Genomic DNA, 24,976 nt, shown 5'->3' on the forward strand with positions numbered 1-24,976 from the left:
CGCAAAAAATTCCTACCATCGACCCATCGGCCAACATCTTCTGCGTCATCCACTGTGAAACTAAAGATACGATCTGCTGTGATCACACTGAATCCATTTTGTCTAAAAAGAAAAAAATTCATTGATGAAAATAACATTGTCTATTCTGGCAATTTATGTATGTTATGTTAAGTGGACTGTATCCTAGTCCACAGATATCTTATATAAAACAATAGATAGAGCTACTCCGTCCCTATTTGAGTCAAAATTATAGACCATAGTTCAGTGCCGGCAATTTGATCCATCAAGCCTATTTTTCGCCTCGTCGCTTCGCGCCATTATGTTTTTTTTTGCTTGATTGAACAAATTGCCGGTACCGAACTGTGACCTACTTTCAGCAAAGATGGCGCATTATTTTGCTTCACCTGCTGTTGCTTGGGAAATACAGAGTAGTTCTATCTAGTGTTTTATATAAGATATCTATGAACTAAATGCAACGAAAAAAATGTAAGACAATGGAAGCTATTCATGCGCATCGGCGAGTTGTTTGAATTGAGCTGTCAAAAACTTTGGGAAGAAGAATTCCACCCACCATGTTTTGGAAGAAAAAGAAGAATTTTCATTTTTTGAACCCTCTAACACCCTAAAACGCTGTTTTATTCGATAAAGACATAGGTTTTGCCTTTAAATAAAATTTTTTCCTTGGCCTCCCGCAGGCCAAAGGTATTCTAAATAATCCAGAAATTGATATTATCATATCATAATATAATATCATAATATCTTATAATATCATATTTCAGAGCAGTTGAATTTTTCGAGCTTTTCATTCTCTACATTTATTTAAAAATCTTGCTTGACAATATTTAAATCTTTCACAGACCATCTAGTGGGGGGGGGGGGGGGTAAGAAAGTGCGTGTGTGATTGTGCGTGTATCATGATATAGTGTTAGATTTGTGTTTAGTGCTTTTAGTGCGTTAAAATATTTTCAAGATTCGTTACCTTGGTCGTTTTCCTCTTAAAGTGGCGGTCGGGTAATCCAATACTCTTGAAAAGACGTAATTTAGTAGATATCATTAGAGAATAATATTGGTTAATTTTATAAAATAAAACTAAAACATAATAAAACTTGATGTTGGGCTCTTCCAAAAAATCTTCGTACATGAGGGGTGGAGGATATAGTGTTTGGGGATAGTAAAAAATTACCTTGTCCGAGGGGGGGGGACTTGCTCTGTTTGGGTGTAATTTTGCTCTGTTTGAATGTAATTTTGAATGTCCAGGGGGTCAACTGATGTTTGTCCGGGGGTCAAAAGTCACAATGTCCGAGGGGTAATTTCCAAAAAATGTTGTATCCTCCACCCCTCATATTTATTTTTTTTTCTGGAAAAGCCCATTATGCGTAAATATTAAGAGCTTTATTAAGTGTCAGTAAATTAGATATGAATTTGAAAATTCATGGTAAGTAAAATGATAACTAATGATTGCAAAACAATCTCAATACTGAAGTTTCAAAGGAAAAGCATGCTCTATAAAATCAAAGGTAGAGTTGATTCTCGCTTATTCGAACTTCAATTATTCGAATCTATCTATAATTCGAACTTATCTCCGGTCCCCGTCATGGAGAAACTCTCGTAAAATACTTTCTATAATTCGAAACTCTTTCTGTAATTCGAACAAATAAGATTCCCCGTTCAAGTTCGAATTAGAGAGAGTCAACTGTAATGGCTGGTGAAACATAAACAAAATATCATTCACATTACCTGCTTTTAAGCATCTTTTTACTGAAGGTCCCCTTACGATCTTTCTCCGATACGGTGCCATAACCTTTCATTAATGTGGACATCGGCTCGTAAGCTTCTAAGGGCGCATACGTTTGATTACCAAGACTTGGTGGTGGGTTGCTCAAATCTTTCAAACTCAATTTTTGTCTAAACGTTGTCAACATGCAAAGAAATAAGCGATAAATGATACATGCTAAATAAACCTTAGAAAGGAAATTTTAATATCACGATCTCTATAAACGCAACTAATAAAATCGTGCTTAAAAAAATATTCATGCTCTAAAAGCAATTTATTTCCATGCCTTGATGCAACAGATATACGCGAGTTCATGTATTCCACGTTTCTTTCACAGCGGAGACGGTTAGTTTTTCCATTGTTCTATATCCTAACTGACTGAGAACGACGGTTTACACTATCCGCTAACATACAGCTCTCAGCTGTGGGTTGTTCAAAATTGTTTAAGCTACCCCCCCCCCCGTCCTCAAAAAAGGGTAGACACCTAAACTCCTTATAACGTATATATGTAACATTATAGAAATATCAACAGAGACAAGTTAATAATCAATTATACCCCGATTTAGGGCTATGCATGCATATCCCTGACTATTTAAATATCATAAATTCTTGAGTTCACCCTTACCTTTCGTCAATCATTTCAATGGAAATACTTTCAATAATGATAGTGTCGATTGTTCCCTAAAAAATAAAGCAGCTAGATAAAGAGTATGATGATCAATGATGAATAAAGAAGGGCCTGCTAAAGCTTACAGAAATTTAAGCAACATAAAAGAAATATCTTTGATTCCCCTTTGAAGTGAAGATCTTTTATAAAGACTTGATAAAAGGTTTCGTAAAGAAGAAGATTTTAAACATGTAAAAAGTAGTTACAGAACCATCATATCAGACAGGAAATCACAATATTAATTCTCGTCCAGATCAATCAAATCTTGCTGAGTTTCGAGGAACTGCAGTGCAGGTGTTTTTGTTAAAGAACAATACTCACGACAGCATTTTTAATGTTGGCAGATTCGTCCTTCATATCTTTGAGCTCGTCATTGTTTGCACGATGTACTCGATTTAATATACCGTACCAATCACTACATCAGATAAAGACAAATTATTCACAAATGGAACAACTAAGTTCAGATGTTTAACCAAGATAATTAATGGATATTAATAAAGTCACGTACTACAACTCCAGGCTGTTAGGCTTTACTTAAAGTAGGACTTTTACGCTCGAAATATATGACTTAGTCGAACATGAGGCTTATTCCTTACCCTTACCTACCCTTTTGAGAGACTTTTTTATATCTTTTTTCTCTCGAAAATCGTAAGTTTTCTGATCTTTGTAACCCTTAGGGAGACTTTGGTTTTTTCACTAAGTAAGCCACCCCCCCCGGAAGCAACAACTTACTTCCATTCGTGAGCACTTTCAGCAGTCAAATGATAAGTCCTTTCCGGCATCACAATACCAAGAGCGTTGTCTTTTTGACTGCTATCAATGATCTGGCGACACGTTCGCAAGTCTAATGTACCCAGAATCTTGGAGCCTTCTTGATCGTTCTCGTGGTACGTAAGGACGGTATCTTTGAGAACAAACCAACGGCGTTTCCAGTTACGTCTAGTGGTCAAAACAAAATAAGGTGCTTATAATAACAGAAAGGATATACAGTTCACGCTTTCCAATTCAATTTTCAAGGGGAATAGGATTTTAATCGAATAAAGGAGCGTATCGAGTAGTTGAGCATCGTTTATGAGAGTGACTTTCATAAGTATCCAATAATGGAGTCTATCAAATAGAGTATGTCGAAAAACCTCTTATGCGTCAACTGTATTCAAAACACTTGATGGACTGTATCCATGTGAATTTTTCGTTAAGAATCGTATCAAGCATTTCAAGAATGGAAACGTGCCGTGTTAATTTCTGGTCTCTGTTTAACTAGATCTTCAAATTTACATTCAGTGCGGGTCTCGTTTTCAAAGGGAATAATTACTTCAAAAAGTATTTGTATATTGATATGTACAGTTGATTCCCTCTCTCGAGGCCAAAAATGTCTTCGAATTACAGAGAGTTTCGAATTACGGAAGGTATTTTATAACCATTGGCCAGCTAAGGGAACCAATATTTTATTTCGAATCATAGAGAGATTCGAATTATAGAATTTCGCTTTAGAGAGAGTTGACTGTATTTCCAAAACGTTGTCATTAATTTCGATTGAAAATGCAAACGTTCAGAAGTGTTAATGGCGTCTTATGATGTTGCTTGCAGCAATTTGAAATCAAGATCTACATGAACGTTCACAGTTCCCCATAATCATCGGGACGTTGGAAGTTTTCTACAAGAAACACAGCAACATTCATTTTGCACGCCACAAAAAGTTCATATCTATATTAAATTATCATAGGGAATTACCGGACCTTTTACCGACCGGATATTACTGGTCTGTGCCCAAAAACGGATTTCTTCCCGACAGGCATTACCCCGGCGGGCGGACGATTCCCAGGAAAAATGAAATTAAAAGTTATACAAAATTTTGGAATTCGGGTAACTGTCAGGCGAGGAAAGATGCGTGTCGGGCAACCATTCAGTTATACCTTGAAAGAGTTCCTTGGCCACCACCTTTCTTCATCAACCATCCACTCTTTAAAGCTTTCTAAAAATATCAAAAATACAATATTGTGTAAGTAAAGAATAAACCCAAGACATGTACTGACATCACTAATAAAAAGTGTTTTTGAAATCTTTGATAGTTTTTGAATGAAATTCTAAAAAACGCCGAGCACAAAAAGTACGTAAGATAAGGTGAAAAGTCGTTTTATAACTCAGTTTAACTCGACGTCGTTTTTAGTTGACAAAATTTAAAAATCTATTAAAAAAATTCTTTAATTTCATTTTTTGGGAAATTTGGGAATTTTTCCGGGTAGAATTTCGAGCGACTTTTAACATATTCAACCATGATTGAAAGGAGAAACGACAGAAAGCTTTATCAACAACTATAAAACAAAGGTCGACAAGTGAAGGATACCTGTTTTCCTCTGAACCACATCATGGTGTCATCTTTCAACACACACCAATGTTTCTTTGGCGTGTTCATCAAACCACCTGCATATAGTGCAAAAGAAGCAAACTATGTCTTTAACAATTTCTATTTCTATACTGTACATTTATTTGCATAAGCCTAAAAAAGCTAACATCACATATAACAAATTAAAAATGTCATTTGAGTCTTAAAGGCTGCATCCACTATACAGTATATTGTCAGACAATATGTTGAAAAGTGTCTCCAATATATTGTCAGTCAACTCGATTTCCAGACAAACCTCCCGGACCAAAAGCAAAAACAATCGCGATGTACACTATTAATTGGTCGGGAACGAACCTAGCTGGAAGAGGAATTCACAAGCCGAAACCACTGTACTTCAGTGAAGGATGAATTATCATAAACGTTCATGGTTACAAAAATTGGGACAAAGCATCAACACGTGAGGCTTTTTTACCTTTGAGATTGAGATATCCTTCCATGGAGGGTCGATCGTTTTCCGAAGGGTCTTCCATTGTGAATACACGAGAAATATTATCGTCATCAAAGTCTTCATCTTCGTCCAATGCTTCTTCAAGCTGAACAAAAAAATGGCGAATTCATGATTTTCATTACGTAGTTTTCTACAGAAACACCCCGGTTATGCCAGTAGTTGCCAATGTTTATCAACTTTTTTCTATCGTGAATTTCTTAAATTTGCCACAACTGGCGAAAACCGGGGTGCTTCCGCGGTAGAAATCATTACGTCATGAATATTGTGAATCAAGGAGAAGCGTCATGAATAATTTTCAGTAAACCTTGTTCGTCAACAAAACACGCCAGAATACTAATTTGAAATTCGCACATACAGAGGAAAGTTAAAAAGAATAATCTTAAACCTGTAATTGTGCATCCAGTTCAGCCATTTGTCGGAGAGCATCTTCAGTAGCTTCTCTATCCAACCTCTCTGCTTCTTCTTGATTCTTTCGATTTTCAGATTCCACGCGTTGTCTCTCCTCTTCTTCTTCACGAAGTCGTTGTTCTTCTTCTTCCTGTGGTAGGAAAGAGGAAACCAGAGAATGTAGTCAATTGGATTCTAAGAAATTGGATTCTAAGAAATTGGATTCTAAGAAATCGGATTCTAAGAAATTGTATTCTAAGTCCATGTTCAGACTTAACAGTTTCGTATTGCTCTGCTGTGTTTGTTACAGATAGGAAGTGTTCACACTGATTTCGGAAAGTTTCGGAGCAGTGAAACGGAGCAATTCCGCTCTGATGTAAATAGCTAAACGATAGTATTTCGATCTGTGTTGCTTTGTAACGTCCTCGTTTTTGTTGTCTCGATTCTTGACAGTGTTTGTGAACGTTTCGTTTCAGAGCAATACGAGAACTGTAACGTCTTAACATGGTCTGAGAAATTTGCTCCCGAGAATTTCCTACGGAAAAACACTACAAAATGCCAATATAACTTTTTGAAAAGCTTTTGCTCAAACGAGCAACGACAAAAATCGAGGGCATGAAGTTAAGAACAACCAACGACATAATAAAAAAAATTAAAGGCCAATACGTAAAAATTCTATAACCATTACAAAATCACAACAATACCACTTACAACATCGAATGCCTAGTCATATTACATTTATCATTACGTCATTCGAGTTTGCTAACCTTAGTGATCCAATCACTTTGCAGTGTTTGAGTTCCTGCTGATATATATCACTATTTCCCTCTGACCACTGGGCACCAGTCGGGCTAATCGGGACCCCACCCGGGCACCATCACGGGCATTATTATTTACCTTAAGTCTGGCTTCTTCTTCCAACCTCTTTCGTTCGTCTTCAGCGCGTTTCTGTTCTTCAAGTTCTCTCATCTTTGCAAGTTCAGCTTGTCTTTGTTGTTCTTCTTTCAATCGTCTCTCCTCTTCTTGTTCGCGTTTAATTCGTTCTTCTTCTTCGTGCTGATTTCAGAAGAGGAGGAATTCATCGTTTTTAAGCTTATTTAGAAAACAAGCTATGTTATGTCAAAGCTATATCTTGGAGTCGAGCTCAAATTATGCTATTGATATGCTTATTTTTCCGAAAAAATTGGTTCATTCAAAATGGAAAATAAAAATGAGCCTTTTCAAGTACACAAATCATTACTAATGACCAATGACCAAAGCTCACTGATATACTAATGATATGCTTATTTTTCACCAAATCCAGGTCTTAGTATGCTTATAAACGCTATGCTTATAAAAAGAAAAAAGACTTTCTTGCCAATATACAATTGTCATATTTTAGAAAGTATTTTACGAAGGGTCCTCCGTGACAGAGACGGAGAGTTAATTCAAATTATAGAAAAAATGAACAATAGAAGCTCGAATTAGCGAGAGTCCACTGTATGCATTATGGGAGACCATACCTTTCTTCGCAGCTCTTCCAGTTCAGCCATCTTTCTTTCTTGCTCCAGTCTTTCAATCTCTCTGAAATATCAAAATTATGGTGTATCGTTAAGAGCAAAATTATTTCCAGGAGTTTTGAGTTGGAGAAAAATAGTTTTTCCTCTAAAAAATCACTGAACGCATTTTCCTCGGCTTCATTTATGATTAGAGATAACCTGGCCTTGAGGAGAGAAATACTTTAGAGTTTCCCTGAGATATCGAATATTAGAATTAAAATCATCCCTGGGTTTTACAGAAATTCAATGAAGTGTTCATTTACCAGGGTTTCCAAGCCTTAGAACGAAATTGTATTTGTGCAAGAAGCCTTAGAAAAAAATTGTATTCGTGCATAAAACCTTTTTAGTAACAATTTATGATATAATGTATGTTGCTAGCAAACTATATGTTAGCCTAGAGGTTTCGCAACACGCAAATCGTACTTTCGTCTTTCTTCTTCTTTCCTTCGTTCTTCTTCTCGTTTTCGTTCTTCTTCAATCCTCTTCTCTTCCAACATTTGAGCGTAAAGTTTTCGTGCTTGTCGACCTCTCTCCATCTGCAATGAAACAAACATGGAGCTATTCTTTGCCAATCAGAAATGGGTGAAAAAAGAATGTTCAATTCCACCTCAAATAGTAAAGTCCGAACCGGAACATCCCAGGAGTAAAGCCTTTTAGGTAAAAGGCACATCACATGACCCTCCTCCGTGGCGCGAAGATATGAAAAATTAAGATTTAATTTCAGATTCAAACCAATCGGTTAACAACAGGGAATTTCAAATATACCCAAAGATAGCGGCTGGGCTTAAAAATTAGCAAATCAATTTGTTGTTATTGTTGTTTGGGAACAGATAAGTTACAAAACACAAACTAATACAAGTTGGTGTGAGAGACGTACCCTTTGAATGTGAACTGCACCTTTCTTCATTTTGATGTACCTTGTTCGTGATGCGTAACCCTGAAAAAATAAAAGCAATGCATGAAGTGTGAAATCTTTTCAAATTGGCGATTTTAGGTTGCCATAGCAATATATAGACTTACGTTTAACAGAGATGAATTTTACAAACGACTTTTTGTCAGTCCAGCGTACCTAAGAGTCAGGGAGAGCTGATAGTGTATACACTCGACACTCGAACGATACGGGAGAAAAGTTACATTCCTTGCTAGGTCGAACGTTTTTTAATCACGGTTTATAAAATATATTCGCAATTTTATAGGTCAGGATCATAATTAGATTTCACTGAGAAAGGTCTCGGCATACCTTGTACATTTTCTGTATGAGAAGGATTGCTGCTTTGATTCTCAAGAATTTCTTTCGTTGAACGTATCCGACGATCTCGTTCAAAATGACAACGCCAGCCAGTCTGAGGTTCTTGCTTCGATGAATTTCAATCTCCGACTCGAGTTTGTCTTTCATAAAGACCTAGGAAGAAAATAATTTGAAATACGGGTAGATATAGCTATCAAAAAAAAGAGCTTTCTGGTCGCATCCCATTACGGTCGCAGACTGACTTTCTCACTTTACTAGCATTTAGTTTTCCCTTGTACGCATTTAGGGGCAAAATGGTAAACATTGTTTTTGTAATGGGAAAATATTTACTGAAAAACTTCTTGTACTTTTGCTAAAAGAATTTTACAAAGCCTAAAGTTCCTAAAAACCATAAACCTGAAGCACTTATTGGGTATTTAGCCCCTCCCCCTATTGAGGTAGTTTGAAAATATTTGTGACCCCTACTTAAGTTAGCCCCTCTCCCCCAATCTCAGAGATTTAAAAATATCACATGTCGTGTGATTCTCCCGACTATGCAGACGATCTGATAATGACTAACCTTAGTTTTACCAACACGGTGAAGTTCTCTTTTCGGATCGAATTGGGTGAGACAGAGTATGGAGTTGTCTTTAGGGTCCACCATCATCTTCTTATTCATCTTATAAAATAAGGCTTTGTACCTGAAAAGAAATCGATAATTCAGATAATTCAAAACCACGAAATGAGGAAACACAACAAAACAAAAATTGAACTAGTGAAAATGTTAAAATTTAGAGGCAAAAACGGGGAAGGAAAGCGACCGATTGTTTCTTAAGCAGATTAAATTTTTACTTGGAATTTTGCGTAGAATTTCACGCGTTTTGGTCAAAATTTTATCCAAGCAAAAATTTATCCACTTTTATCCACCAAGAACATTTAATGGATTCCATCGATTTTCATTCTGAGGTCTCCATCGAAATTCCATAGTCTAAATGTTAATTTTCCCTGATATTTTACACATTTTCTTGAATTATTTACTGTTATTTACAGTCTATTCAACAGACAGACATGCGATTGACAAGTATTCAAAAGGACCCAAACTATGAGTTAGCAAAATTTACCTGGCGAAGAAATCATCGTAAGTTCGCCTGACAGGGAAACCAGCTTTTCGAATTTTGACAGTTTCTAACATACCAGAGTATTTCAATTGGTTTAAAACCACTTCGTTCTCGAAATTGTTCTTTATCTGAAAAATAGAGAAAAACCAATCATCAGTCAAGTGGTAATGAAACTGTTAAGGCTTAAGTTTGTTTAGTTTCAACATATCATTCTAAGAGTTGAGAAATTTCGTTTAAAAAAGCATAAAAAACCTCATCATTTCACATTCAGTTAACTCTTTCAGTCCCAGGGCTCCGCTTGACCTCTTCAAATTTCATCACCTTTCCAACGGTTATTGGTGAGAGCTTTTAGGTTTTAAGCCGGCCCTTTGAGAATTCTTATTTTTTATGTTCTAAAAGTGCAAAGCTCGGGGATTGAAAAGGTTAAAAAATAGCATAAAAGATATGAATGAAATTCGAAAACAAAAGCTAATTGGGGCGATAAAATACTGCCAACTCTCTCTAATTCGAACCACTATAATTTGAATTAAAATATTGGTTCCCTTAGCTAGCCAGTCGTTATAATAAAATACCTTCCGTAATTCGAAACTTTCTGTAATTCGAAGAACTATTTTTAAAGATCGAATTAGAGAGAATCGACTGTATATTTTGTTAAAGTACTTACTTTCTTAGGGTTAGGTTTGACGCAACGGACAAAATACGGGTTTGCACTGTTCAATGCAGTCATCAAGGAAAACAAAGAATCCTGAAAGAAAATTCACAAAGAAATTAAAAAATCTTTAAAAGACTTTCTAAAACATTTGTATTGTTTTACTGAAATACGAAATTTTGTTGTAGCCTAATCAACTAAGACTGGAATCCCAAGGTAAACGTACCGCTTACAGTATTGGTAATAGCGTTGCTGTGATTTTTAAAAATAACTGATATGATCTAGTCATGTTACTCATGAAAATATTTTTCAATGGGGCCTAGAGCCTCAATCGAGACATGATCATGAACTAAAGTTATCGGTGCTGTGAAGGTTTTTAATGTTTGTTTTGGGGATTTTCAGTCACAATCACTGACATTGTACACTAATGTAATGATGTAGCGCCGTTTATCGTTAGGCAAAGTTTCAAACACTATAATGACTTTTTTGCAGGTCCCAACTTCCAAAAAAAAATCGATCAAAGATGGTGGGTAAAGCTTGTTCCAGGGATATATAAAGGTCAGTGGTCACAATCAATCATCATGTTAATCCTAGTGACTGAGTGAAACTAACTTTGTAACTTCTAAGACTTATATATTGTTGGTGCCAAAATACAGTGTTTAGAATGATTCAGAATGATGTTATGAAGTCTCAATGTAAAAAAAAGGTTGTTTCGAGGAAGAAAAAAAACATGAAAAATTACTTTGAATTGGGAGCTGACAGTGGCTTTCTTTGGTTTTTTAGACCGTTGTTTTTGTTGTTGACTTGTATCTTCTTTTTTCTTCAGCGTTTCAAGCATGTCGTAAATAAAGTCAGACCTAAAAGAAAAAGAGAACATTCCATAAGCTTCACCAAAGACAAGAGTATCTTTTGAGATAAAACATTTCGTATAATGAACAAAAACCATATAATACGCCAAAATACAAAGGGAGCAAAAAGACGGCTCTGATTACTAATTACGGTGCCCCTTTGCTCTTTCACACCTTAGATATGGCAGTTTTCGGCCAAAACGAAAGAAAATACCCCAAAATTTTCGTGCTCGCTCGCGTAATCTTTACAAACATATTTAAATTTCATATGGGGCGCCAATCATAATTTTCGAAATTTGCCTCGCCCAGTTTGCCCGAATTTTTGTCGACCCACCACGCTACTGGCCCCATCCCTCCCGACCAGAAATTTAGTATAATCTAGCGAAAGTCACTTGTAAGTGGACGTGCTTAATTGAAAATCTAGTGTTGCCACCGGCTAAATGTCTATAACCTGACTCCATTTTCCTGATATCATAGGGCTTGTTTGGGACCGAAATCGTTTCAAAATTCCACAGGGCGGATTTCCGTCTACAGACGAATTAAGTCATATTACCTGCTCTCTTTGAGTGTATTGAGTAAATCTTCTCTCAATGTATCTCTGTTCTTCTCTAAAAAGCCATCAATCTCATAGTACACTTCACCAGCATAATGCTTGATACCAAACTTGTTGTTGGCAACTCTCGGCTTGATGTAAAATGGATTCGGCTGTAAAAGAAGGGGGGGTTGTATACGTATAAAACTTTTGTTCATCAGATTGGTGAAGGTGTTTAAATTATATCAATATCAGACTGTTGAAAACAAATTAATCGCTCTACGAACTTTTTGTAGTCGATAAACTCTGTCAAACCTTACAAAATACAATCAACCATTTGATTGCAAAAAGTACTTTTAATTAGGGTATTAGGGGTGGGAGCCCTAACATTATTCTTGAAGGTTGGGACAAAACCTTCATATATAAACTGAATCTTACAGCGTGATTCTCGTGGAGTTTTGTGAGCAATGATTTGTCAGTCCCTTTGGGAAATCGACTTTCTTCGTCAATCAATGACAACAAACCGAGTTTCTAAAAAACGAAAATGATAGAAATGTTTTTAAGCTATCTGTTGTATTCTTGGGTAACAATGCAAGTTTCTGAAAAATGAAAATAGTAGAATAGCTATTCTCTCTGCATTGGTGGATTCAGGTATTCAACAATTTTATTGGCATACTGGCTCGAAATAGCTGAAGATTCCGAAAACTTCATTTCTATGGGATTGATCACTTTGTCCATTCCAACAAAAACTGTGTACCTTTTCCACCAGATCAAGACACTCTCCGTTATCGTTCCAATCAATGTCTGTCCATTGCAAACCTTCCCTGGAATCGATAACAAATATTTCGAATTATAAGTTTATTTGTCAAAAAGTAAAACAGTAGAAACTATATACAAAACTGCCAGTTTCATGCTTATTAACGATTGTCGAGTGTAACATTCTCAACAAAATGATATTTTTTTAATTTCTTTTAAAAAGAATGGCAACTTTAAGATGAAAGTTTAATTCTTAACTCTATAGAAAATACAGCATGGAAACTTTTATGGTGAAAAATTATCATGTATGATGGGAGATAGTAGGGGGCCAAGCCTGGGGTTCCGTGACATCTTTTTTACGACCTAGTCATTTTTAGTCTATTCCAAAGAACAGCATTATTACAAGATATTTTTGAGAGGGAGGACGCGGATTAGGCCCGGGAAAACCTTTATGACCAAAAAAGTGACGCCGTAGGCAAAACTGCAAGGGAAAATAAGAGGTAGGAATAGCTGATTTTCAAAAGTCAAAATAAACGAAAATGATTGCTACCATCTGATAAAGCATGAAATTCTGAGCAAAAAATTGGGTTTTTTTTTTCTACAAAAGCCTAAATACATAATAATAACGCCCTCACTGACCTGTTGTATTCAATTTGTTCCAATGAGAAAATGTGTTTATTGAAATACTCTTGTAATTTTTCATTGGCGAAATTGATATTGAACTGCTCAAATCTGTTGACCTGGAAAAGAAAACAATTTTGATAATCAGACTGCTGAGATATTCTTGGCTCAAGAGTCTTTCCACGGTTCTTAGCAGAACTTTTAAATCTTTTAACCTGACTATTTCCACAAAATAAGGATTCAAAAACTTTCCATTTTTACTTTTAACATTTTAAATCTTGGCTGAGAAGAATAGTTGAAAGGCTAAATGATTCGGAGATTTTTATTCAGAACAAACCATAAAATAAATTTTGCAAATATACCATCTATTTCAAACCATGTGGTTATCAATTAAAATTGAAAATGTAACTCTATCAACTGAATGGGAAATTTGAAGGAGTACAAACTACCATCCGAACATCACTTGAGAAATCGCTTGGTTGGAAAGAACAAGACTACGAAAAACAAAATAAAAGTATGACATCTTTAGCAAAACTAACCTTGAAGTTTTCAAATCCAAAAATATCCAATACGCCAATGGTGAAAAAATCTTTAGCACCTTTTAGCTTAATATTGATTTTTTGGATGAGCCATTTGAAACAAGCTTGATATAAAGCCATGGCAACTGCATCACGTGAGTCAATAGCTTGTTCAACTGTCAGTGGACTTAGAATTTCTTCACCACGTAATGTCATGCTTTTTTGTGTTAATGCATCGTTCAAATTGTACTGGTCCACTTGTAAAAGGTTTGACAGGTTTTCCAACACTATAAAAGAAAGGTGAAGATAAAGTAAACTGGCCAACTTCAGTAGCGTAGTAGGGCGACCCATGTTGTAGTGGTAGAACATCCGGCTACGGTTCACAAGGTTGTGGGTTCAACCCCCAGCCGGGTCATACCAAAGATTCCCAAAATGGTACTCGATGCCTCTCTGCTTGATGGTCAGCAATTAAGAGGGGGGTCAAGGGTAAGTGGAGAAATCCAAGGAGAAAAAGTGGCGCCCTCCCCTACCTTCGGGTAGATAGCTATCGAAAGAAGAGCCTTCGGATCGTCTTTGACTGCGGTCGCAGACTTACTTACTTAGTAGCGTAGACAAGAGGGGCGCAAAATTTGTGTCAGAGATACAGGAATTATCTTATCGTATATTATGAAAGGATAATAATAATATCACAAATTTGCTCTCCTAAACAAATTTTGCGCCCCTCTTGACTACACCACCAAACTCTTATTTTGTTACTGCCCTTTTTTTAAACCGAGGGCTGTCGAGGGTAATAAAATCATATAATTTTACTAACTATCAGTATTCCAAGATTTTATACAACTTTACAAAACATAAAAAAAATGTTGAAAACAAAAAGATATTACTTTATAGAATTTATAAAAAAAGAATACAACTGTTATAGGGTTTTTAACCTTTTTCCTAAAATTTCAATATTACGTGTTTCTAAACCTAAGAATCTATAGATTAAATTGGTGTATACCTGCTTTGTCTTGAATCTGTGCACCACCAGTGGTAATAAACTCGATGTTACCAAGCTGTAAGATACTGGATAAAACTTGGTGAACATTTCCTATCTGCTCTTCTGTCAATCCAACAATTCGCATTGCATTCTAGTGAAGAATGGTTTAATTAAACCGTGGTCAAAGCAAGGTTTTTTATTGGAGACAAGAAATAGATTTTACACAGCATAGTTCAGACCCCCCCCCTTTCTTAAGGGGGGGAGACACCTTCCAAAAAAGTCAAGAAGGGGGATCAGAAATTTTCACTAAAAAGGGGGGGATAGCAAGGAGGGGGATCGTTTAAGAAGGGGGGGGCGGCTTACATATATTGTAGATTGTTTTCCAGCACTGTTATGACATTTGGTCTGCATGAAAGGAAGTTCTTTATTTTCACTAACAAGTGGTATTATATTTGCCAGACTTATTTTTTCTTTACTGTTTCCCTTCCCTTTTTACCATAAAAAATTTAGCCCAAAACCCTTGGGGGATAGGCATTTTTAAAGGTTGGGGGATAGGCATTTTTAAAGGTTGGGGGGGGGTACCAAGAAGGGGGGGTCATTTAAGAAGGGGGATCAGACCCCTTTCCGCACTATGCACAGTAAATCAGCACATATACTTTGGTGAATTATGCAACGGAAAAACCTCTTTATATCCTTCGCTTAGATGGAAATGCGTCTGAGGCGGAAGATCTTTTAACACTAGATAGATGGAAATGATAATTGGATGGACACATTAAAGCATCGACTTTTCAATTCTAAATGTGCTGATGATATCACCATACCATATTTATTACTTAACTTTTACCCAGTCTTAAATCAGAAATTAGGCACTAGTTTCTTAACATACTTACCAGAACACTTTGATAATCTTCTTTGTCATTGAGGGATGGATCAGAAAGACAACCACTTTGTGTAAGATAATAATATTTATCAGCAGGGTAAAGTAAAAAGTTTCCTGAAAGAAAAGTGAATATAATTATTGGAGGAATAAAAATCATTTCTTTTTGGGTAATCAATCTATAAAGCCTTTTTTAGGCAGTAGTGTGGCGTTGGCAAGGAGGCAAACGCCCCCCCCCCCTCAGCGGCTGATTTTTCAGGAGGCGTCGTAAGACAATAAACAGTTTTCAGCCAGAAAAATGAAAAAATACCCAAAGATTTTTGTGCTCTCTTAGCATGCGTTATCTTTGAAAGATTTATTTTTTAAGGGGGCGCCAAAATCCCAACTTTCGAGAAATTGCCTTGGTCTACTAACAATACTACTGTTTTTAGGGAACAGATAATTTTTTAGAAAATCAAAATCAATAGTAATGATTTCATTTGATTTGATCTTAATTAGTTTTTCTTGATCACTGACTTTGGTTAGAGATTCTTTCCAAACAATTTAGTAGGAAGCCAACCCTCAGGGTCTGTGCCATCTTTAGTTAGACAAAACTGCATTTTTTTAGTTAGACAGTAAACTTGCATTGAAGATCAAGCATCGGTTACCTCTGTTCTCAGGAGCAATACCAGAACACAAGCAATAAAAGATATGGAAATTTCTTTCACCAGGATTCTGTCTGACAACTCGATTCTAATGGAGAAAAGAATGTGATTTGTGATTGGGAGTGTGACACATTATTATACCGGATTTTGTTGTAGAGATATACTTAAGCACCCGGAAAAATATTGTTTTTGCTTGGCCAGCAAATGACAAATTAACCCTTGGTAGGTCTGGATTCTAGTCTTGCGAATTCTTAGCAAATGAAATGAAGCTAAGGGGCATTTGTTGCTTTATTAGATAAAAAGAATTTTAAAAGTTTAACCAACATAACACCTTCTCTTACCTTTTCTAATAGATCTTTGGGGTTTCAATAAAATTCGAGTTAAGAAATTTCAAAACATAAGAATTTATAAAAAAGTTCTCATATCAACGTCCTCACTGATTTATATCCTCAAAATGTAAATAGAGTGTTCTATTAAAATTGATATTGATTTGACAGAAACTCAAATATCTTAGGCACTACCCTACGAGAACAAAATTTATTGGTTAAAGTGAAGAAAAAAGAGAAAAGGTATCTGTTTAAAATGAACGGCTAGTGATTTTCTATGAAAATTGTAGAAAATTTCTTGGTAAACAATGACAAAAAAGATATATGTGAAGAATCGAAGAATGACTTTAGGTGAAAAGATACAATCAACAATGACACCACCAGTTATGTTTCCTTCTTTTCCAAAATACAAATCCATAAATTTGCCAAAACGACTTGAATTATTATTGTAAATTGTTTTTGCATTACCAAAAGCTTCCAAGATGGGACTGTAAAAAAGAAAATTTCAAATTAAAAGGTATGTTTTGAAACGAACATGAAAATACAACAACAATGCAAGTGTTTTTCAAATTTTTGGAGTCCACATCCAGCTTGCTCAGCTTGAGGAAGAATAGTACTTGGTATCAGAGTCTTGATTGGTTTGATTTGTTAATCGTGATCCTAGCACAATTCTACATTACTGCAGATTATATTGAAACAAACTTGGCCACCATTCCCTTTGCAATTAACTGGTTTCTCAAGCTTTTATAGGCAGATACAAAACACACAGCCTACCTGCTTTGAACGATGGCTTCCTCTACATTTGCTGCAACTGTTAACTCCTTTTCTTCAACAGCCCTTCGACTCATTTCAGACAGAAAGCGAAGAATATATTTTGTTGATTCGGTTTTTCCTGCTCCTGATTCACCACTGAAATAGATTGTTAGGTTTTTCATTTACATTTTATCATTAAAATGTTTAAGGCTAGAATCTGATTCTAGATGAAGAAGAATTTTGTGACCAAATATTATCTTTGTGTAGATCTTTCATGAGAATAGTCTTAAAATGAATTGAAAGTGATGCAATTGAATTAACAAAAACAAGAAAAGCACTAAATATTACAGGGATTCAACAATTACCTCCCTTTTTTGAAGGAAAGTTTGTTTTATTTGCTAGTGCAAGAAAATCATACCTGATGAGCACACATTGATTTCCACCTTTTCTCCACATGGCATAGTATGCCTCATTAGCAATAGCGTAAATGTGTGGAGGCATATCACCAAGATATTTATTGTCATATTTTTTGATTACATCTTGACCATACATGTTTTCTATTGATTTGTAAGGATTAATAGCAACAAGGATTGAACCAATATGAGTCTAAAGAAGAGCAGAGACATTGGCAAGTGCTGGCAAGTTTGTCAGAATTATAATATTGCAAGTATTTACACCAAAGAATTTTGATCAACCCAAAAAATAGTCCTCAGAGCAAATTACTATGTCTCAGAGGGAAAGCCTTTCTTTGTACCTTGCTGAGATGGTAAAACTCTACAGTGTACAATTTGATGTCATTACTAGGTAATAAAACTTACATAAATAACATCTTTCATATATCTTTGGTATAGATTGTAAAGAATAGCAGCCTCGTGTAAATCTCCAAGCTTTGCCATATCATCAACACCATCAATACTGGTTTGATGCATTGGCATGGCTGTCTCATGATTGATGGTATTTAAAGGTAGACTCAAAGCCTATCGTAAAAAATTATCAATAAAAACATATTTTATTTATTCCAGGTATGGTAAGCAAGAAAATAAATTACCCTCTTCAATTTGAAATTTTTTGAGTTCTTTAGATATTTCAAAAATTTGTTGATAGCTCATCGAATTGGTGCTAACGTAGAACATAATCTATACACCATTCTGAGATTCCTCAAAAACATGACAAATCAAACCTATCAAATTTTATAGTCAAATTTTAGTCATGATAATAGAGAACGCATTTAATTATTTAATTCATTAAAACAATCATAAGAGTGTAAAAATTACACCAGTTCAATGATGAAATGATCAATTTCTGGCTGATTTAAAGGATATTCTCATAAAAAGCTAAACAATGGGAAATTGATAAAAGCTATGGCTTTTGCTAACAAAATAAGCACAATTTTGACTTTAAAAAGGCATCCATTTCTGTTTTTTATTTGCAGTTGAAATACTTTATTCAAGCAAAAGGTATTACAAAGAATTACTAGAACTAGAACTTTGATAAGTCCACTTTTGACAATCTTGAGCAATTTCAAAAGATTTTTCATCTTAAACTTTTGATCTAGTGTACAAAATTGGATTAATGACATATCAAAATTCAAGTTTCAATTTAAACAAGATTTGATTTTTTTTAAAGTTATGAGAAAACTTAAGAAATTTCAATTTTATTTCAAATCAAAGAGGGTAAGTGATTTCTGGTACACCCTTTAAATACAAAATTAGATGTAGATTATACAATCAAGAACAATAAATTTGTGAAGTGAATAATTCAGCAAGAAATATGAAAATCATACTTTTCCATTGTCAATAGCAAATGATATTTGACCATCTTTGTTGTCAGAAATTACAGCAGGTTGCCATTCGTCATCTACTTGCAACCATACTTTTGACCCCTAAAATAAAGAAAACCATAAAATTGAAACAATTGAAATAAAATATCACTTAATCTGCTTATGATGTAAGAGATCAAAGATTTTACTCAACTTCAGGGTATATCATGTGTATATGTTGTCATATATCATATGTTTTGATTTTGAATGTGATTTGCAATTTTACACTATTTTATGACTGACTAGCAATTTTCAAAATGGGTGATTTTACTTTAAAGATAGCCTGAAATCAGATTGTGGTTGTTTTCTGCCCACCACACTGAAATTTTCTGCGGAAGGACTATTTTCCTCAGATGGGACGGCAATTCAGCCACCATTTCACAGAACCTCCAAAGTCATTTGATTTGAGTCAATGAACTGCGTATTAAAAAATACACAATTTCTCTTCGCACCGAGTAGGCTTTTAAATCAAAATATGAAAAAAATCCATAGTGGGACACTATGTGAATGTCTGGAACGAAGAAGACCAAATTAGTGGCAAAACGATGGAGCGTTTGACGTCACTCGCGCGGCAAGTTACACACTCGCTATTTGTCAATCCTATTGGGCAATAGGCGGCGTTCTCTAATTTTCCAATCTGTGTCCGGTCATTTTGAATGAAAACAAAAAAGTTAAAAAGGGCGCCCTATCAGCGAAGGTTATCGTGACATGTTATGACAGAAAGTATGATAAACTTAATCATAAGCTTGGTGGAGTTATCAAAACAAATTTGTTGTCAAAGAGATTTAACAGTAAGTGAAAATACAGGCCAGATATCAAACAGTCCCATGTTTCGACTAATCGTCCCAAGATAGAGCAGTTGTCGGTATCTATTAATACAAAATGCTGTTTCTATTTTCTATTCTTTTTTATTTATCTTTAATTTAATTTACAAATTATCAGATGACTCTGGAAAGGCATAAATTAGGCATATTTTGGAGACTTGTTTCTCTCCTTTTGAGCCCCTTTCAAATGCAGCCACAGAATTAATGGCTAGAAAAATTGAGCTATTCTGAATGAAATGCAAGATATAATTATATGGACTTTTTTCTTCTGTCTATCTATAATAGACCTTTTCACCTTTCCATCCGCCATCTTGAATTGTATGCAAAAATAGAGGAACGAAAAGCCGTGGTTGGATTTAGTTGGAAAATATGCAAAACATATGCAAGTTTACACAAAGATTAAAAAGACAACAAAGCATCTTACAAAGACAACAAAGCATCTTACAGTATAAAGAAATATTATAATCATCAGAACAATAAAAGATGGAATTTCTTAATTCAAAAAGAAATATTTACAGAACAATAAAAGCCTTTTAGAAATTTGTTCTTAAAGACATTGCATATTCTGTTTTCATGCCATTAAAAAATTCCACCAAGACGGAGTATATACACACATCAAACTTTCAAAACACACAAACTGAAAGCAGTAATTATGATGTCACACATTTAGCGGGTTCAGATCAATGTTTTGATTTGATTGTCTGACGGTTCTATTCCCAGGAGAATAATTTACCGTCAGCCGAATATAGATTATTTTTGTACCTTCGCGGGTGATATTTCAGCTTATGTTTATGTCTAATGTTATGGTTCTTTGAAGTGCTTGTTCTAAGAGATGAGCGAATTAGATTATTTCTAGTTTTCAAAAGAAGCAAATTTAATCTTTCTTCTACAAGATCACACTTTAATATAATGCCAATTATGCATGTATATAGGTTTTATATTAATAGTTTCTTTTTGCATATGTTTTGCATACTTTCTAAGGGAATTTCGCCACGGCAATTTGGCCACCATAATTTTTGCATACAATTCAATATGGTGGGAAAGGCGAAAAGGTCTATTTGATTGTGGGGTCATTTTAAATTAAAGTGTCATTTCATGTAACTTTAAAATCTCTGCTGGTAAATGCAATGGAAACTTGGCCATTTTGAATTTGAAATATAAAGTCCGAAACATGACCCAAACCTGGAAACCCAAAGCTTAGTGACCTGAACTTGATGGCCTGATCATCAATGTTGGCCTAAAGAATGTTTCGCTATTTTTGCCCCAGCATAACCCAAAAATGTTCAGGATATATTCAGGCCTATACCACCATATGTCATATGATGGGTCATTGAATCTATAAATCTTTGCTTACATAGCAGTCAGACAGAAAATGGTCTGATTTAGTCGGGTCGTCCAGTGTTTGGATTTTCTGCTTGCAAAAAGTTTTCTCATTTCACATAAAACATTTTGCACCTGAAGCTTCCTTGAGTTTGGTGGGTATGTCAGCAGGAGGAGAGGATGAGGATCGTTGTTTTTATTTTTTTCTCTCTCTGAGTTCAAAGACAAACGTCTGCCAACTAAACCTGTTCATCAGATGATTTAACGCCTATTTCAGGCTTTAAACTACAACTTTTTCCAGTCAAAAGTCTTGTTATTTTGAAATCTTATCCATCAGATGCTAACTTATGTCCGGGGCTGACTGTCGTTTTTTCTTCTGACTGTCTTTTTGTTAATCATTGTTAATCAAGAAATAAAAATTGCTTACCACAACAAACGTACTATCCATATTCCTTGAAGTCACTCTCACATCACAACAGTTTAATGCCTTTGAATTTTTATCTCTAATGAAAGCTATAAAAAAATAAATATTGACAACATAAAATTGCTACTGGTGACTGGCAGACTTCTATTGTTGTGATCCTCCCACTGTGAAATGTTTGTCGCTTCTTTGCTACCATCTTATAAAGAAAAAAATTAATGTTTACGGCTGTTTGAGGCGGAAAGATCTAGTTTCAACCACCAATTCCGCCCTTCTCCTCTTTTTCTCTATTTCCTATCTCTAACTCTGTTCTTTCTGATTTCTGGACTTAGTTTTTCTGAATTTGACTATCTGGACTATTTGAAGCTATTTTGCTAATTCTGAACTATACTCCCACACCTCGGTTCGAACCACCAAATACAAGCATCCTTGGTTTCCAAACCCGACGCCTTACCACTTGCACTATCACCGCACACCAAATTCACGCAATTCGTAACATATTATACAGAACTGGCAAAAGACAGGGGTAATGTTATTATAATATGGGTAAAAGTACCCCTTTTTTAACCTAACTGAAATTCGAGCCGTTACTAGCAACCCTGCGGGGCCCAAGGCGCCGAGTATGCACCCGGCACAGTGACAAGCCGTTACTAGCAACCCTGACCCTAACTAACTGACAATAATCGAATCCTGACCCCCGGAAAATTACCACGGACTAGAAAGAACGAAAAAAATTGAAGGGGCGGAATTGCTGATTGAAACTAGTTTTCACCGTTCGAGGCTGATTATAAATACAGTGGAGTCTCTTTAACTCGAACCTCTATAACTCGAAATTTTCCTTAACTCGAACAAGTTTTCAGGTCCCTCCAGTTAGCAATGCCCTATGAACGTTTCTCCATAACTCGAAATTTCCTTAACTCGATCAAACTTGTGTTCCCCGTGAGTGTTCGAGTTATGGAGACTCCACTGTATCGCGAGATTCCGCACGGGCTTATTTTTTCTTACGAAAATCCTCAACGATATTCCCCGAAATTTTCCTTACGGTATTATCAATTTCTTAAATTAAAAAAGCGAACCTGCCAAACAAAAATGCAGATACTGGCCTAGATATTTTCAGCGTACAGAATAGATACAACAATTTTCCGGTTAAACATTTTTCAACAAACGGGCAATAGACCTTTAAATATTTAAAGTCAATGCTAAACGTAACCATTTCAAAATCGATAGCAACAAATTATCATAAAAATGTCATAATGTTTCTGTTTGGTTTTAGCATTGCTAGAAAAGTAAAAATGAAGCGAGGACACAGTTGAAGATCAAATAAAAATGGAAAGCATGTTAAAACAGAAAACGCAACATGAGCTATTTCTGTTGATACAATTTTTATTTTCTTTATATAAGGAAAATCAATCATATAAAGATTATCTTTGATTTCAAAATATATTCAGGTCGGATAAGATCATGAACATATAAACGACTGGACATCCATCTTTTATTGTCCCTTTGAAGCGAGCTTCGTTGCCGCCTGTATTTCAAAATTGATATGAAAAATCCGACAATATTCCGTCATAATTTTATTTCTTTGAATTAAATAGGTAAAAAGATTGATAAAGCTTAAACATTACCCCTAATGTACAAAAAAATTATTTCCGAATTTTTTTACAAGTTTGTAATTTATTTTATCAATATTTTTAACTCTGAAATATGCAGAGTTTCAACTGCGTGTATACTTTTGAATCCCTTTTGTAACTCCAATAATTTTTTTCATGACTTGAAAAAAATAGCTTGCCAAAGTTGAGGGCCTGTGTAATAAGAATATCGAAATTAGAATGTGACACTCTCTAAATTTATTAGACACCTTTAAGTCAAAATTTAGAAATATTAGTCAGAGTTTTGACAAGCTGACGATGATTTTGCCTCTGTTATCTTTGTTATGATATAGATAAAAACTTGAGAAGAGTAGATCAACAGAGACTTTTGTCGAAGTTTTGACGTTATTAGTAAGGTATTCCCAAGTGGTATATCATCAAAATCTATTGTTTCATTTTATGCTTTTAACGAGGCGGCAACGAAGCTAGCAGCCCTTTCTACAAAAAGACAAAGGAGATAAATGTCCAGTCGTTTATATGTTCATGATAAGATATATTAGTCAGTTTTCACAAGGATCTCGAGGATTCCTATAGTATAAGTAGGTTCAAAAGGTGGCCATGCGTCATAAACTAAAGAAGAGGAAAATATGGCTAGGGAGAAGTAGAAGATTTAAAGAACTTAACAAGATGAAGGAATGTTTCCCTGATTCTTTTCTAACAAAATGTATTCAATCTGGAGATATTTAACCAGTTGTTTCTTGTTTTTTAGCCTCATCAAGACGGAAAAGAAAACTATCAAATTTTATTTCAAAGCTCTTCCATGCGTTTATAAGATTGATTATCTTGATAAAAATGATATTGAAACAGCGCACGATCTAATCATACTGAGAGTATAATAACGTGATTATTTTCGCTCAAGCCACGAATAAAAGAAATTAATAAGGATCCTGAGCGTTGAAAGAGACATTACTTTTGACGCTCTCTAATACGTTCATTATCCAATAATATTGGAAAATGACCGTACGTTCATTATCCAATAATATTGGAAAATGACCGTCAGAGACTGTACATCTAACGTTTCCAGACCATCTAGAAAGAACGACAAATTTTAATTTATAATAAGAATTTTATATATTCGAAAATCGAATTAGAGAGTGTCAACTGTATCTAAAATCGACTGAAAACATATGGTACAGCCTATATAGTACTGGTGTATTGTTGGCATCAAAATAATACAACACTATACTCTGTCACGCAATTTAAATTTCACGTTTTCATCTTATTATCACTGTAAAATTAAAAAAATTGACAATAAATTTTTGACAATAAATTTGTAGATAGAATATAATATTAAACATTAAATCTATCGTTTAAGTGTGATAAATTTCAAAACAACGACCTGTGATTTTGTGGGTATTGCAAACGACAGTTAAAGACGTCAAGATTCTTTTAACTTCATGCTTATTTCGGCCTTACCTACAAAAAACTCACGAAAACACTCCCAAGCATTCAACAAATAAAAATGTAACTTTAAACACTGTAATTTTTCGTTCTATAAAAATTTTGAGAAAAGGAACATTTACAGTACTCTTTTTTTTGGGTTCGATGATTTGTAAATTATTCATCATGTTTAAGCCAAGTCACTGTTTTAAAAATAAAGAGTTGTAAACCGCTCTAACATATCCAATTTCAATCCTATTTTTTTGTACACGAAAATTCTAAAAGAATAGATTAGAAGGGATTCTTCCCATTTAGATAGGGTAGATAAAATCTTTTTGAAAAACTTGAAAGACATAAATAAAATGTAGATGGACTTCAAGGGCTTTCAAGCGTATCAAGTCGATATTATCATTAAATTGTAAATTGTAAATTGAAGCCAATAAAAAAGACAATTAAATTGTGTCATTATTTGGTGACGTCATTATAATGTTACGTC

General features: G+C 34.9%; 1 protein-coding gene across 1 annotated transcript in view; it reads right to left on the reverse strand.

Moving 5' to 3' along the window:
• LOC136820078 (unconventional myosin-X-like) overlaps positions 1 to 21,553 on the reverse strand; it is a 62,606-nt gene extending 41,053 nt beyond the window's left edge. Inside the window, exons 1-34 of the mRNA XM_067076317.1 lie at positions 21,458 to 21,553; positions 18,851 to 18,949; positions 17,886 to 18,044; positions 17,486 to 17,673; positions 17,089 to 17,223; positions 16,678 to 16,802; positions 16,330 to 16,343; positions 15,992 to 16,076; positions 15,358 to 15,461; positions 14,489 to 14,618; positions 13,510 to 13,775; positions 12,989 to 13,089; positions 12,351 to 12,417; positions 12,032 to 12,124; positions 11,615 to 11,766; positions 10,956 to 11,070; positions 10,229 to 10,309; positions 9,568 to 9,692; positions 9,027 to 9,147; positions 8,459 to 8,620; positions 8,096 to 8,155; positions 7,642 to 7,754; positions 7,183 to 7,243; positions 6,578 to 6,736; positions 5,679 to 5,831; positions 5,258 to 5,378; positions 4,786 to 4,862; positions 4,355 to 4,413; positions 3,174 to 3,380; positions 2,763 to 2,856; positions 2,400 to 2,455; positions 1,738 to 1,905; positions 980 to 1,024; positions 17 to 102 (exon numbers count right to left, since the gene is read on the reverse strand). Coding sequence (XP_066932418.1) covers positions 17 to 102; positions 980 to 1,024; positions 1,738 to 1,905; positions 2,400 to 2,455; positions 2,763 to 2,856; positions 3,174 to 3,380; positions 4,355 to 4,413; positions 4,786 to 4,862; positions 5,258 to 5,378; positions 5,679 to 5,831; positions 6,578 to 6,736; positions 7,183 to 7,243; positions 7,642 to 7,754; positions 8,096 to 8,155; positions 8,459 to 8,620; positions 9,027 to 9,147; positions 9,568 to 9,692; positions 10,229 to 10,309; positions 10,956 to 11,070; positions 11,615 to 11,766; positions 12,032 to 12,124; positions 12,351 to 12,417; positions 12,989 to 13,089; positions 13,510 to 13,775; positions 14,489 to 14,618; positions 15,358 to 15,461; positions 15,992 to 16,076; positions 16,330 to 16,343; positions 16,678 to 16,802; positions 17,089 to 17,223; positions 17,486 to 17,673; positions 17,886 to 18,044; positions 18,851 to 18,949; positions 21,458 to 21,478 — 3,802 coding nt within the window. The 5' untranslated portion in view covers positions 21,479 to 21,553. The remainder of the gene's footprint in view (positions 1 to 16; positions 103 to 979; positions 1,025 to 1,737; positions 1,906 to 2,399; positions 2,456 to 2,762; positions 2,857 to 3,173; positions 3,381 to 4,354; positions 4,414 to 4,785; positions 4,863 to 5,257; positions 5,379 to 5,678; positions 5,832 to 6,577; positions 6,737 to 7,182; positions 7,244 to 7,641; positions 7,755 to 8,095; positions 8,156 to 8,458; positions 8,621 to 9,026; positions 9,148 to 9,567; positions 9,693 to 10,228; positions 10,310 to 10,955; positions 11,071 to 11,614; positions 11,767 to 12,031; positions 12,125 to 12,350; positions 12,418 to 12,988; positions 13,090 to 13,509; positions 13,776 to 14,488; positions 14,619 to 15,357; positions 15,462 to 15,991; positions 16,077 to 16,329; positions 16,344 to 16,677; positions 16,803 to 17,088; positions 17,224 to 17,485; positions 17,674 to 17,885; positions 18,045 to 18,850; positions 18,950 to 21,457) is intronic.
• Positions 21,554 to 24,976: the final 3,423 nt, after the last annotated feature.

The sequence above is a fragment of the Clytia hemisphaerica genome, unplaced genomic scaffold, assembly GCF_902728285.1.
Source record: "Clytia hemisphaerica strain Z4C2 unplaced genomic scaffold, Clytia hemisphaerica genome assembly, whole genome shotgun sequence".
NCBI lineage: Eukaryota > Metazoa > Cnidaria > Hydrozoa > Leptothecata > Clytiidae > Clytia > Clytia hemisphaerica.